We start from the raw sequence: 15,052 nt of genomic DNA, 5'->3' as shown, positions 1-15,052 counted from the left end.
CTCTGGATGTTTTGAAAACTTTTGCAAAATACGTTTTTAAAACGTATGCAAAATATGTTTTTAAAATGTCTTCTGGATGTTTCCTGGACGTTTTCTGGACGTTTCTAAAACGTACAGAAAACGTTTTAAAAACGTACAAAAAGCGTCCAGGAAACGTTTTAAAACCGTCCATTTTCACAAATCAAGCCATGGACGTTCAGGCATAAAATGTACGTAAAATGTACGTTTTCAAAACGTCCTGTGCTATCTGGGAATTTGTAAAAGTAATTTTAAACTTAATAACATTCCGCGGCACTCAAAATCCAAAAATCATATGCGTAAATTATTGAATATTGGAAAAGTGAATTTGTATTTACCTGATTACATATCAAAATGTACCGAAGACAAAAATTTGAAAAAATCACTCAATCGTATAAAAAAAAAGTTCAGCAGATTGTTGATAGTGAAACCTCAAGAATTTGATATATTGGATGCAAATAGCATTTAAAATATGTATGGAATAGTTTTATACGACAAATTATTTGAACTGATTAGAAATAATTACTTTCATATAACTATACAACGTATTTGCAATGACGACCATAAAACAAAATATTTTATCAATGCTACAACTCTTTCATTACATTCATTTGTTAGGTACGAAATCTTAATTGGTATTTGTGATATAAACGACGATTGCATTTCGAACGATACATTGCAACAAATTTTGAAATGTTTATATGGACATAATCTTTTATCGGAAAACGTTGTTGGGTTATTAGTACTAAATAATACGTGTATGTCAGAACAGTTGCGTACAATATACCCGAATCATCCAACGAACATAATGAACATTTGTTTCCAAAAGTCTTGCAAATTACACCACAATGCAGATATTTCTGATTTATTTATTGCACTAAGCGTTGAAAAAGTTTTATATGAAACAGATAGAAAATGTGGATATCCAATTCTTGAATTTGCTTCTAATTTTAAAAAAATTAATTTGAGCTTGCTAGAAATTCAATGGCGACAACTGTATTCTTATTTCGATGAAAGTGAAAAACCGAAATATAAGCGTTTACATTGCGATAAAATGTGGAAAGAAATTTGTTCAAAGAAGAACACAAACAATGATTACGAATTCCCTACATTAAGACAAGTATTACAGATCATTCTCTGCTTTCCTCAATGCACAGGCTGTTAAAAAAGTAATGGTCATCGCTTATAGGGATGAAACTAGACCTTTGGATCGGTGCCATCAGTGAACATTTGTAAAAAAAAGCGGACCGCAAAATTGTTTACAAAATTGAAAATTAACGTTAATTTTTTTTACATCAACGTATTCTACTCGACGCGTAGAGAAAAAGTTTGATAGAAACCATGTGCCGGAAATGTACCGTTTCGGAGCTATTAAATTGTTAACATCTCGGTAAATTGAGTGTGTTGTCGCACTCACACCACGTTGTGGTGCGTGAAAAACAAAGTGAAAGACGTTTCGTTTTCTCACTCATTCCCGTTTCCTCTAACTCGCGTTCACGTCTTTCCCTAAAAAATAGATATAGTACATATGTATGTTATAAATGTGATATGTAAAACTAAACCTTCACTTCATAAGCTCTATCGCTTCATCCTATCATACTGTTATTTACTTTTGCATCACATATTGTATATAACTATACATATAGATACATACATGTATAAATCATCGAAAAAATTATTGTCAAGCTGATTATCCCATAATTAAACATAATTTATACAAATGACATTACAAAATAATTTAAGAGTATACATACTGTACGCATAAATTTAATAACTTTTAACATACCTTTATATGTACATATTTATTAATTTTTTTGTCTTCTATAGATGTTTAATAAATATAGAAAGAAAACAAAAAACAACACAGATGTGCGTTAATTATTAATTATGTCAATTATTTTATACGAAAATTATAAGAAAATAAATTTTATTAAATTTTAATAAATTGTTCTCTGTAATAATTGTAACTGTACAAGTAGTATCGGTGCCCATAACGTAAGCTAAAGCGTCTATCGTCAAAGTCAACGGTTTATTGCAATTCGGATATTGCAAAATCCTACGTGTATCGTGAACGAAAATCCTTTATGAGCGAAAATAGGGAAAAAATTTATTTAACTTTTTTCACGTAGTATTTAAATCCCTGTGAGATTCATTTAGAGAATCTTTTTAATTCTTACGAATAACGAATATTTATACTAAATAATACGAAAAATTATGGAACTATAAGATGTAACTATCATTATTCATGAACCGATTGGGTTAAAAAATTAACCAGACTTTAAGACGAAAAAAGGAAACCTAAATATAAAGTTTTATTAAAATCTATTGAGCCATTTAAACGCAATTGTGTTAACAAACGTTCGAGATTTTGAAAAAATCTATTTTTTTAAACGTGTATTTCCGCAATAAATTTTTTTTCGAAATTTTTTTTGTTACAAGAATATCTGAGTCGGAAAGTGAAAATATCTGGGAAGCCAAAATCGCATTACGGTGGCTCGTGCCGCTTGCCAGCGACCAGAGTTGCCGTTTACCGTCCGAGGCCTGTAAGAGTGAAAGAGTCCGTGATAGGTACAGCATGAGTAAGTAAGACGAAAGATCCCCGAACGGCAACCTTGACGGCACTAGAATCTCAACGTTTCAAGAGCGAGAGAGAAAGGCTCATATTCACCGTCCCTCTCAACTCCCGAAATTGTCCGAAGTCATCCGAAGCGCTGGGCTCACGTACGCGCGGATCGTGGAGTTGTGTATGTGCATGGTGGGGGAAATTCTCGATACAGTATTCGTTACGGGCTCGATTTCATGTACACGATACGGACTTTTCGCTATCCCTACCACTTCTGTCTCACTCTTGTCCGGCGAAGGCGAGAGCGAGCGAGAGGCACTGAAAGCACGCGAGGACGGTACGAGACAGACGACGCGTTGATGTTTTGTCTCGCTCCGTCTTTCGGGCGCCTGACACTCTGTCCTTTGCGTGCGCGATGTCGCAAGCGCTTACCGTGAGCCGGGCCTGTGTCAAGATTTTGCGAATCGGTTTTCGTGCTCACGGTAAACGCTTGCGACCGTCGCGCACGCTCGCCGCGCACGCAGTGTTCCATCTCGCTCCTCCCTTCGGCCAGAAAGAAGCGAGAAACGAACACTCGGAATTAGGGCTCTGTTCACGATACGGGCTCAACGCCGGTCCCGACCAGCGAGCCGTTAACGAGGAAATATGTACTGTACTCCGGCCATTATCTTTAGTATCACTGAATAGAGTACGGACCGAATGAAAACTATCAAAACTTCCTCGCTCTACCGCTAGCGGCGCTGCAGTCGGAAATCTTCGCATCTTACACCTTTGGGGTAGCCGTGGTGTCGGTTCGCGTTGGTGCCACTTGGCTGGCTTGGCGCTGGCGTCAGTTCACGCACGCATTACCACCGCTCCTGCAGCTGTTTCCCCCTCCATCAGTGGAGCCGATTCCTTCGAACTCTTAAGACTGTTGGTCGCGGCCACACTTGGCCTGAAGGTGGCGCCGTTTCGTTTGCCATCTTGGCGTTGATTGGTTCGACGTTGCGGCGTCATCGCGCGCATGCGTGGCGTTCCCCCACCACTAAATAGCTTACAGCGTACGGCATTTCCGCCCCACGCTGCTCTTACACACTGTTACACACTTCCGCATTGTATTGTGAAGACGATTTATCTGTCGTACTTGGAATGAATTATTTATTTAATTAATCGTGTAATATATAACAAATGTAATCATAAATATATATGTGATGAACGTCTCTGTACTTTTACATTTTAAAGGATAATAGAGACACACAAGTGGAGTAGAATATATTTAAGAAGAAACATGGAATAGTACATAAATATACATAAGTACTGTTACTCGGCCGAAAGAAGATCCCCAAGAGGCGGGCTCGGGCGATACAGTCCGTCGCTATGACGATTGGTCGAATCACCTATTTGGGCACACTTTTAATGACGCGGCACACGTATTTTGGTTATTGGCTGAAGTAGGCACATACATTGTCGCACCGCGCGACGAAGAGAGCGAACAAAACACATCGAGATCGGGTGGAATAGAGCGATCTGACCGACGAGCGCCAAAGCAATAGCGTAGGCATCTCAGACGGGGTTAACCATTAATATATAATAACATAAAAATTTCCTTATTTTTCACAATATATTCAGGAAAGTATTATCATTGGTTTGGTTAAATTTTTCTGATTAAAATAAGCCCAAACGCAATGTCGCACAGATTGTTTGAAAAATAAGGAAATTTTTATGTTATTATATATTAATGGTTAACCGTCTGAGATGCCTACGCTATTGCTTTGACGCTTGTCGGTCAGATCGATCGCTCTATTCCACTCGATCTCGATGGGTTTTGTTCGCTCTCTTCGTCGCGCGGTGCGACAATGTATGTGCCTACTTCAGCCAATAACCAAAATACGTGTGCCGCGTCATTAAAAGTGTGCCCAAATAGGTGATTCGACCAATCGTCATAGCGACGGACTGTATCGCCCGAGCCCGCCTCTTGGGGATCTTCTTTCGGCCGGGTAATAGTACTTGATGGGTATAAATATATATTAGGTTAACTGAGTATTAATCAGCAAAATATAAATACTTCACATATAATTAATATTTATACTCATCTAAAATGTGGCTCAATAAGGGGTATAAACAGTTCCTTAGATCTCAACAATTTTGCACAGAAATCTTGGTATGCTAATAATTTTATTTCTTCAAATACTTATATGAAGTGTATAGCCTTATATAATTATTATATCTAATATAATTAATACTCTGCTACTTGTATGCTGTTATAGTTCAAGAAAGGATCTACCTATAATAATATAGACACAGTACAATGTATACCGGAACCTGAATACGATATTAGTTTTTTATGCGATCCATCTAATAGAGATACCATTTTAAATAATATAATGGTACGAAAAGGTATCGGAGATATCGATAAAGTTCTTCAACTTTCACAGAAACCGGAACTGGAAAAATCTTTTCTATATGAATTGAGTAAAATACCAAATCAAACAGATCCAGCATTATTATCTCACGGCAATGAGCCGCAGTTGATAAAGGAATGCGGTTACAAGCCAGAGTTTGATTTTGTACCACAAGAATTTTCAGAGCTGGTTAATAAATTAAAATTATTGAAAGATCGATCTTTAGGTCCACTAATAGGACAAAGAGGTTATATATTTTTAGGAGAGTTGTCAGAATTAGAAGAAGCATTAGTTCATTATACAATTAAACAGTTGATAAGGTATGGTTTCAAACTTGTTTCGGTACCAGATATCATTCCTACTAAAGTTATAGAAAGGTGTGGATTAATATCAGACAATGGACGGACCCTTGTATATAATTTAAATCCTTCTTACGGAGATGATTATAGTTTGTCTGGAACGGCAGAAATGTCATTGGCTTATAAAGTAATGAATACTACATTTCATACTGCAGAGTTACCATTAAAAATGGCTGCTGTAAGTAGATGTTTTAGAGCAGAAACATCCAGCATTATGGAAGAAAGAGGGATATATAGGTAATACCTCATTGTATTACTGATATATTACTAATATCCATTGTATTAATAGATACATATATCAGTAATATAAAAATATATCTTTAACTTTTAGTTAATTATTTAAGAACTGTTCAAATTAAAATTTGAGCATTATACACAAATTGATTTGTATGTTACAAGGGTGCATCAGTTTACAAAAGTCGAAATGTTTGTATGCTCTACGCATGAAAAATCTGTGGAACAATTTCAGGAACTTCAGGCTATACAGGAAAATTTATTTTCATCTTTAAATTTACATTTTCGAATAATTGATATGCCACCTCACGATTTAGGTGCTCCAGCATATAGGTACATAATGAATAAGGAATTATATATGTGTTCATTTTACATTTTACAGTTTGCTTACATTCTAATCCATTGAAAATAATGTTATAAACTATGTGCTCTTAGAAAAGTTGATATGGAAGGTTGGATGCCTGGACGAAAATTATATGGAGAATTATCTAGTTGTAGTAACTGTACAGATTATCAATCACGACGACTCAACATAAAGTATAAGACAGGAAATGGAGAACTCTTACATGTTCATACTCTAAATGGAACTGCATGTGCAATACCTCGTATGTTGATTGCACTTTGTGAAACACATCAAACAAAACATGCTCGCATTCGAATTCCTGAAACTTTAGTACCATACATGAGAGGAAAAATGCTTATTAAAAAACAATCAGTTCCAGATATGAGAATCTATAAATACAAATAAAAACTTTAATATGTATCTTACGTGTGTGTGTATTTATTTGTATTTATGTTATCCTAGAAATACTATTAAATGTATCTAGAGTTTTAAAAAATATAATTGTCATTTTTTGACAACTCCCAGAGTTATAGGGGATTAAGGCCGCAGCGTGGCACGTAATCGTTCCCTCGTATCTAAAGAGGCTATGACTGCCAGCAGAGAAGAGAGAGCTGCCCAACATGATTTTTTTTAAGCTGAGGAAGGTTTCCTCTACGATCCTGGTATAGCAGATTAGGGATAAGTTACAGAAATTAGTCGTTATATACCGTAACTTCAGTCGTATAGCTCGTAACTGCATGAAAAACTTTAAATGCGTTTTTCTCGAAACAATTTTTTTAAATCGGGCGCACATTTTTCTCAAAAAAAATTTACACACATTCAAAGTGAATGTGTACCTATAGCCCGTACTAGAATTATATCAATAGTTTTAATACAACCTCCCTCACACCTTGTTTTAGCTCCAGAAAAATCGAAAAAATCAAATATAAATTTTTAAACAGCTGCGATTGCGGTAACAATGTCCGGACTTGGTTACACCTAGTTCGGGCGATAACTACACTCATATAGTTTAAAAAAATCTTTGGTACTTTCGTTTCAGATGTGACATGATATGCGCTTCGGCGTGTAACTTGTACAAATTTCAATATAATGCATTCCAAAAATTTGTGTTGATAGTTCAAACACTACTAAATATGTGTGCAAAACCCCTGCCCTGTAGGCGCGATAGATTTTCCAGAATTAATTTCCAAATATCACCTTCAAAAATGAGTGTCTAGACTAGAATACCCCCTTAAGTACTTCATGTCATTAAGAACATTATAAGTAGATATTACAAAGTTAATGGGTGAAAAGCCCAGTTAGCTGCTTCTTCTGTTTTTTTTTCATGCTTCCAAATGATACAGAAATGCGAATAATATAATAATAATAACACCCATAAAATTTTTTATTTTTTATAATCTAACTTTATAATTATGTATAGTATCTCAAACAAGAAAAGCTAGTTTGAATTTATCCTGAAACAAAGTAAAATAAGTATGTTATTTCGAAAACCCGGTTTACATAAGTCACAGCACCTTTTTAAATTTTAGGCAACCATGTACATACTTATACATATAAGTATAATTTACACATAATTTACATATATATAATCTAACAAGTTTAATCAATTTTAATGTTATATTCAAAGTATAATGCATTATGTCAGTATGTAGAGTTTAAAATATTTTTAACATTTTTTAATATGCCTTTGTTATTTTGTTGAATGCTACATACACTAATAATAATTAATGTAAGTACTTATGTAGATCAGATCTGAGCTGCAAGTACTTCCGAAGGGCACCAGTGGCCGATTGACACGAAGTATGAGGGGAGGGTGTGTGGACCCTAAATCTGAAATTGTTGCTTTGGGAATTTATTAGTTTCCGAGATATTAATAAAAAACTTTTAGTATTTCTGTCGACTTATTCCGACACAACGCATTCCACTATCCAACTTGTTTCGGATATTCGATACTCGCCTTGCGGGCGCGTAAAGATACAATTTCATGCTGACGCTCGACGCTCGTTTTGACTTTCAGCATCAAGCGGAAAAGCTAAACTCGGTTTAGTTTTAATAGTTTTTCCGCTAGTCGCTCGTTCACTCTGACTCGCTCGTTTGTTGGTTGAGCATCAGTCATGTTATTGGTTTTGACGCTCAAAACGAGTGTCGAGCGTCAGCATGAAATTGCACCTTTTTAAGCATGATAGCAATGTGAGTTTGGAGATTTGAACTAGAAACTTGCGGATGCTATTACTCTTCTGATAGTTAATACTCTACGGGGATGATTCTACAGGCCAAAATAAGACGAAAATATAGATTACAATTTTTTAATATCGCGGTTCATTTTCGAGAAAATTGGCTTTGAAGTTCAGCTAAATACGAGTGCCTTTTAGGCACCTGAGGGACACGCGGAGGTCAGGGGAACGCGCCCAGCTGCCCATAGAACAGATTAGCGGGGCAGTAGGGACTCCCGCTAGGGGTACGTGTATGAAGTCGAAAAAAATTTGTTAAAAAAAATTGACAATAATTCTTTATTAATATTTCGGAAACTAATAAATAAAATTACAATTTTAGATTTAAGTATCTGTTCCTCCCCAATCCTCGTTTCGATCGGCCACTGGGGCCATTGGGAAGAATATCACAGATCTACGCAACTTGCGTTCTTTTCGGCACAGGTGCCCGCTGTTTCTCGCGGGTCAGCTAAGAGCAAAACTACAGGCAAATGATATTGTAAATGATAACTGAGAAATAGGGAGCGTCTTACAAATCTTTGTAGACTTGCTGCCAATTGTAAAAAGCCTGCGGTCTCTACTTCATCAAGAAACTATTGCCTGTGGAGACGAAGTTTAGTAGAATATTACGATAGAAAGAAAAAAGGTTAACAAATCATTTAGGGATTTAATAATTGAATTCAAATAAAGATCTATCCTTTGTTATTCTGTATATATTTTGTAGCGGTGTTATAAAAATGTAACACAAAATATTTCTTCTTAAAGTAATACAATTTAAAGACATTGCAGATTTACAATTTATCTCTCACACTAATCACATGTTAGTATAATAATGTCATTTCCTGTTTATGAACAATTAAAAACTTTTATGTCTTGTTATACTATGCTTCACCACAATAATACAAATGTGTGTTTTTTTAAATTTCTATTTAACAATACAATCCAATTGTAGTTTACATCTCATCCCTTCTTGAAATTTGTTGATAAAATCCAAGTATATTATTTTCTGACAATGGAGATTATATTATTCTGGAATGTGAAAAGAAAGAAATATGAAATTAGAAAAAAGAGATACCCTTAAATTAAAATAACATACTTTTGTTCCTTCTAATCTTCTTCCTCTCCTGATTCAGATTCCTCTTCTGCATTCTGTAGCCATTCGACAAATTTTTTCATTTGATCCAAAAAAAGCATCTTTCCTTTAACAGAATGGCCTTCCTTGTACCACTTCAGAATCACTTCTTCTGATACTACATCGGCTGAAATAAAACATACTGTCAGAAATAGAAGAAAAAAACAGAACAAAATGATAACAAATCATATATGTTAATATATATATCACATACTTTTATAAAATAGTAAAACGATTTTTTGGAAGACTTTCATAAAGTTCATATTCTCGTAACAGAATTCCTGGACCTTCAGAATAAGTGCTAGTTCAGATCTGGCAGTGGTTGTAAAAGCATCGAACAGTGAAGTGTATACTTTTAAATGTTTCAGTGCCTGATCAGCTACCAGTTCTTCTTTTTTATTCCATTCAGCTTGACCCATTACAACAGCCCAAATCTAAAAACAATTATTAATATTTGCTTAGTTTCTTTTAATTTTAAAATCTAAAAGAGCTCGAGTACCCGGCTACCTGAACTAGAGCTGTTCAAGTACCCGAAAAAAGCAAGCCGAGCCTAACTCGGCTTGAACGACGGGGCCGCGCCGAGTACCCGAAAGAACCGCGCGGCTTGAAAGAATCGGGCGGCTCGAACAGAATCAAGCGGATTGAATTATTTCAAGTGGGCCGAATGTATGTCTGCACATTGTACGTCGAGCAGATATACCTTATATCTAACCTATTTCCTAACCTATCTGATCGACGTGCAATGTACAGACATACATTCGGCCCGCTTGGAATAATTCGCTTGGTTCAATGCAAGCCGCCCGATTCTTTCGGGTACTCGACTCGGCTCGGAAATCGGGTTTCAGCTTGGTTCGGATTTCAAGCTACTCGAATATTCAAGTACCCGAACAGCTCTAACCTGAACTAACTTCAAGCAATTGAATGTGGTATTGTTTATTTCAGGCTTGGGAAAAAAACAAAATCGCACCGAAAATCGTGCTGCTAGGACGATGTGGAAACCTATTGATACAATGTCGCCCCAATGCGCTACGCGTGGTTCCCATGGTACGGACCTGAGGCGCTCCAAGCACCCAGGCCGCCGCGGGGGCCAAGACGCGCGGCGGGAGAAAGGAGGCGTTGCCTCTGAAAATTGGCCGCCGCGTTCACTTAATGGGGAAGATGACTGCAACTTTTTCCCACCCGTGACGCCATTAGCAAACGTGCCACTTGTCATCGGCGTGGTATAAAACATTAATGTGTAACTACCAACTTCATACATTCCACAAATGAAAAATTCACGCGCAAACCATTCGCACATGCGCACTCATGCAAAACCGCAGTGCATGCGCTAGTGGCGCCTTCTGCGCCGAGCTTTGCGTCATCTTCCCCATTCCTAAGCCTGGTTTATTTAGTTCGGGTAGCCGCGTACCCGGCGGGTAAGATATCAAGAGCTGCTACAATAGCAGCACTAACAGTAATAACAACAATTATAATTACTAAAAGAATAATACCAGGCCAATAACTTCGTGTTCAGGAATACCACTCCTTTGTGCCATTTCTTTGAGATCGAGTATAATATCCTTCATAGGACGATTATCAGTTAAATCATCCAAGAGCAACTGTTGCAAATCTCGTTTAGCTTCTTGACTTGCTTGGGCTTTATGTAATTTTACAATATCTGCAAGACCAACAGTCTCAAATACAGATCGAAAATATTCTTCTGTTCGTTTATTTGGCGGTACAAATTCCATTAGCCTGTTTGTTAATAAACAAAATAATATAAATATGAGAAAGGTCAGATATAAATCTAATATGTAGTAATGAAGTTTATCTTATGTGAAATATGTTCGTACCTTCCTTCAATGTTTCCTTTTTTCAGAGCAGTCATTAAACTGGATAAACCTTTTTCCTGTCTCCAGGTAACAAAAACTTCTAATAAGAAGTCCAATGCTAAGTTATCCTTGACAAGATGTTCATTAATCAAAACTGAAAGGACTGAGGGTGGAACAGAACCATTGGAAATCCATAAAGCTGTCATTCTAGCCAATTTTATTCTTTCTTTAGGGGAAAATCCCTTCATAAAAACCAATACTTTTTTCATTTCATCCTCAAACATTTTCTCCAAATATTTATAGCGTCGCATAAGTTTCACGAACACCTATAAATGAAATTATATTCAACGAATCATGATAATAATTCTACATAATCTCTATAAATATATGTGGTAATTATTTAGAAGTTTTCCATCCTCCACTTGAATGATTTTTGGATATGTTGTCGGGGACACAAATCTGAACAACTTTTTCCTAAACATGTTACCGCCGCTCAACCTTCGTTTCCGAGATATTCGCGAAAAACTGCTGCTACTACATAATGTATTCTACCGTATACCTACCTATAGTAGTAGTGATGCGCGATATTGGTTCGAACTATCGATAATGCATATCGTTTTATATTTTTTCTTCAATATCGATACATGAAATATATTACTCAAAAAGTATTGATATTGGTAATCAGTAAAAACATAATCATCGCGTTCGAACACCCAAGCCACCCACTGACGTTTCGTTTTGTAGGCTGAAAGTTTTCTTTTGATACTCTGTGCAGCACTCACCCAGAAATTTGGTTAAATAAAAGTATTTTGTATATTATTAAGGGATCCCCCAAAATTCGAACAGCTGTGTGCGTTTCTTCGAGATAGAGTAAGGGCGTTGGAGTCAATGCCAAATCCTTACACACTCAATAACATAAGAGAGAGCCGCAAACCGAATGTACTGTGCCCTGATGGAAAGAAATCGGTCATGAAACTCTAGGGTCCGAATAGTATATCCCTTTTGGCCGGCGCGACAACGTCAATGAATACAAAGCAAGCAATCGCCAATGCGAGTGAAGAACCCCTCTTGCCCCTGTGACATTTCAACCGACTTCTTTCCATCGGGCCACAGTAGTAGCTGAAGCGAAGAGCCGAGTCCCTACCAGGTGTGGGGGAGCCACCAAGAGGATTCGTGTTGTGAACCAAGAGGCAGAGAAAACAAGAGTGTCCTCTTTGCAAACAAGAACATTTCATTCCCTTTAAAAGGAGTTTGAAGGGAGGAAAAGAGTTTGATCTTTGTAAAATCCCCGCTACATCACGTAACAATTTTTTAGGGCGACACTTGTATGAAAACCTTTCCACATCACCCGCAGGGTACTATTTCGATGCGTTTTTTTTGTCAGTGGTATCCCATCCCAAATAGCACACGTCGTCTATAAGCCGTCTTTAGGACCTCTTCAGACGTCATGAAAGGGCTGTAGGCCTATTCCAATGTGTCGCACTTAGAGCATATACCCACATAGCACAGACGACTTAAAGACGTCAATTGTACGTCCGTTTTAGATCTGAACAGCTTCAGGACGTCTTTTAGCCGTCTTTAGACGTCTGTGTGCTATCTGGGATGCACTGTACGAAAATGTAGACGGCGATAAAAAGAAAAACATATACATTGGAGATTGCGTAGCAACTCTGGTCATGATTCATGGAGGGTGCACAAAAATTATCGATATGTGGACCAAAAGTATCGATAGGTGTAATTATTGGTGTTTGAAATATTGATAAAAAATATCAATGATTTGACAGGCAAATATCGATATATGCAGTTATCAATAAATATCGCGCATCACTAACCTACAGTACGTGTCCGTGGCAGCGTATGCGCTAAGCATGGGACAAAACAAATGACGAAGCTGTCCTTTGTTTCTGAGATATTTGCGAAATACTTCTTTTGACTTATTCCGACGCAACGCATTCCACTTTCCAAGTTGTCCCGCATATTAGTACTGGTTGGGGCTAGACTAGCGCGGATAGCGAACTGATATGAGTCGGGGTGTTGACAGGCATTCGCAAGTTTCTGGTTCAAATCTCTAAACTCACATCAGTTTGCTATCATGCTTTACGCGCCCCCCGCACTGATCTAGCCCCAACCAATACTAATACTCAGGACAAGTTGGAAAGTGGAACAGAAGTTTTTTGCAAATATCTCGAAAACGAAGGTCATGCGGTGATAACACGTATAGGAAAAAGTTGTTCAGAATCTTGATCTTGATAACATATACAAAAATCATTGAAATCGGTAAGGATGGAAAACTTCTAAATAATTACCATATATGTAAAATGGGATATATTACTTGTTCAAAGTTTCTCATTGATTCCATATCCTCTGGCTGTTCAAAAACACAGGCAGTAGTTTTAACTGGTTTATCACCATCTTGAGCAATAGAACCGCCTGGAACTAAAAGGCCACCAGCTATTAAGATGTCAAATAGGTCTTCTCCATATCGGCGGTAATCTAATTTGGAGCCAGCTGCATCCAAGTACTTTGAAATTGCATCTAGGTCGTTGCCAGCCTTTTCCAAACCATGTATAATTGCGTCTCGAAATCCTGTTGGATCATACTTTTCTTTTTCATCTAAACGGAAGAAAAGTTGTTATTAGAAACTTCAATAAATATTATTTGAAATATTCCATATTACTCAGAACGCACCTCTTTTTCTGGTCTTTATACGTTGACCTGATAATATTGGTTTTTCTACTTTCTGACTCATACAATACCTTTCTGAAATAACAGAAACTTCAATAAATACTACGTTTAAAATATGCTCGTAATTATTATACTCTAAATAAAAATTCATTTTTATTATATATACCTATATTTATTAAGTTATGATCTATTTGTATGTATAAATTGCATAAAATTTCGAAAATTATATTTTATGCATGAATAAAAATACTATAATGGTAACTTTACTGAAAAATATCCTTATTTGTGATTTCGTATTAAACAGCATTAAGGAGTCAAACCAGATTACAACGCGAACACAATGTGCTGAAACATTTGACTCCAAAACCGTTGTCGGGCAGTTCTCTAAGAAATGGCGACTTTTGTTAAACACATCAACTATTATAATTCGTAATTATCAATTACTTCGTAGTGAGGATTATTATTTCAAATTTATACGGAAAACGCGAATTTTAAGTAGCCCATTACATCTAAGGTTAAGGTCACGCAATGAGACCACGATGGCTGAAATCTATAAAAATGGTAAACTCCTGTCGACGATCGAGTAATCTCAGAAACGAATAAGTATTAATCGAATATTAGTAATTTTTTCTTTTTAACTTACTTAAATGCAGGTACAACTGTAGAACTACCCCTTTCAAGGTATATAAGGACAATACGAACTATCTGAAGGAGGATTTTGAGCACTTGAGGTCAGCGAAACCGAAGAGAATCAACCTGAAGAGAATCCACAATCGACAGGGAATAGATAGGATACTCGAATTTCCGTTTCATACCGTGTTTTTAACGCCATCTACGGCCGATTTTTTCATATCCTGTTGCGATTGTTGCGACTCCCGCCTAGCGGCGTGTAGCATAAGCTCTAGAAGCCGAAGTTTTAGGCCGGTATTCATAGTCGTTACTTATTCTTAAGCAAATGCTTAAGCATTCGGCGTCCTTTACTAGCTACTAGGTTAATAGAGGATGTCGCATGCTTACGCATTTGCTTAAGAATAAATAGCGACTATGAATACCGGCCTTAGAGCATATAGACAAAACTAGAGGTGGAGTGCAAAATCACTAACAGTGATTTATCACCGTGATCGCAGAATCACGATCACGGTCGTGATTTTTTTGCCTCGAGTGAACTTGCTCACTGTGAATACTGTGATCGTAAATCTTGCTCATGATTAAATTATTTTTTATAAAATACTTCAATATAGCTTGCACAACAATAACTGCATATAATGTAAATTTAATATTAGGTTACGTTTTCTGTATATAACGTAAATTTGCTT

At 36.7% G+C, this 15,052-nt stretch overlaps 2 protein-coding genes and 1 long non-coding RNA gene across 6 annotated transcripts in view; 1 reads left to right on the top strand and 2 right to left on the bottom strand.

Moving 5' to 3' along the window:
- Nucleotides 1–15,052, bottom strand: part of LOC143373964 (uncharacterized) — a 126,218-nt gene that overhangs the window by 63,419 nt on the left and 47,747 nt on the right. The gene's annotated exons all lie outside the window — the stretch shown is intronic.
- Nucleotides 4,402–9,088, top strand: Serrs-m (Seryl-tRNA synthetase, mitochondrial). 4 transcript variants are annotated; one of them, XR_013086658.1, is made up of 5 exons: nucleotides 4,412–4,721; nucleotides 4,828–5,558; nucleotides 5,721–5,888; nucleotides 5,991–8,552; nucleotides 8,596–9,088. XR_013086658.1 is itself a non-coding variant. In XM_076822621.1 (4 exons), exons 1-4 carry the CDS (start codon nucleotides 4,659–4,661, stop codon nucleotides 6,301–6,303), a joined length of 1,275 nt encoding a protein of 424 aa, XP_076678736.1. In that variant the 5' UTR covers nucleotides 4,412–4,658; the 3' UTR covers nucleotides 6,304–9,088. The 4 variants fall into 4 exon arrangements, 3 of the variants coding, with proteins under 3 accessions (XP_076678738.1, XP_076678739.1, XP_076678736.1); XM_076822621.1 differs by having other exon boundaries at nucleotides 5,991–9,088; XM_076822623.1 differs by lacking the exons at nucleotides 5,991–8,552; nucleotides 8,596–9,088 and having other exon boundaries at nucleotides 4,402–4,721; nucleotides 5,791–5,878.
- Kra (basic leucine zipper and W2 domain-containing protein kra) lies at nucleotides 8,802–14,534 on the bottom strand. Its single transcript, XM_076822625.1, has 8 exons — nucleotides 14,380–14,534; nucleotides 13,740–13,811; nucleotides 13,384–13,664; nucleotides 11,073–11,377; nucleotides 10,731–10,974; nucleotides 9,455–9,674; nucleotides 9,205–9,367; nucleotides 8,802–9,137 (listed from the first exon to the last, which is right to left on the bottom strand). Exons 2-7 carry the CDS (start codon nucleotides 13,798–13,800, stop codon nucleotides 9,216–9,218), a joined length of 1,263 nt encoding a protein of 420 aa, XP_076678740.1. The 5' UTR covers nucleotides 13,801–13,811; nucleotides 14,380–14,534; the 3' UTR covers nucleotides 8,802–9,137; nucleotides 9,205–9,215.

This window comes from Andrena cerasifolii, chromosome 10 (assembly GCF_050908995.1).
Source record: "Andrena cerasifolii isolate SP2316 chromosome 10, iyAndCera1_principal, whole genome shotgun sequence".
NCBI lineage: Eukaryota > Metazoa > Arthropoda > Insecta > Hymenoptera > Andrenidae > Andrena > Andrena cerasifolii.
This window is presented reverse-complemented; position numbering and strand designations above follow the sequence as displayed.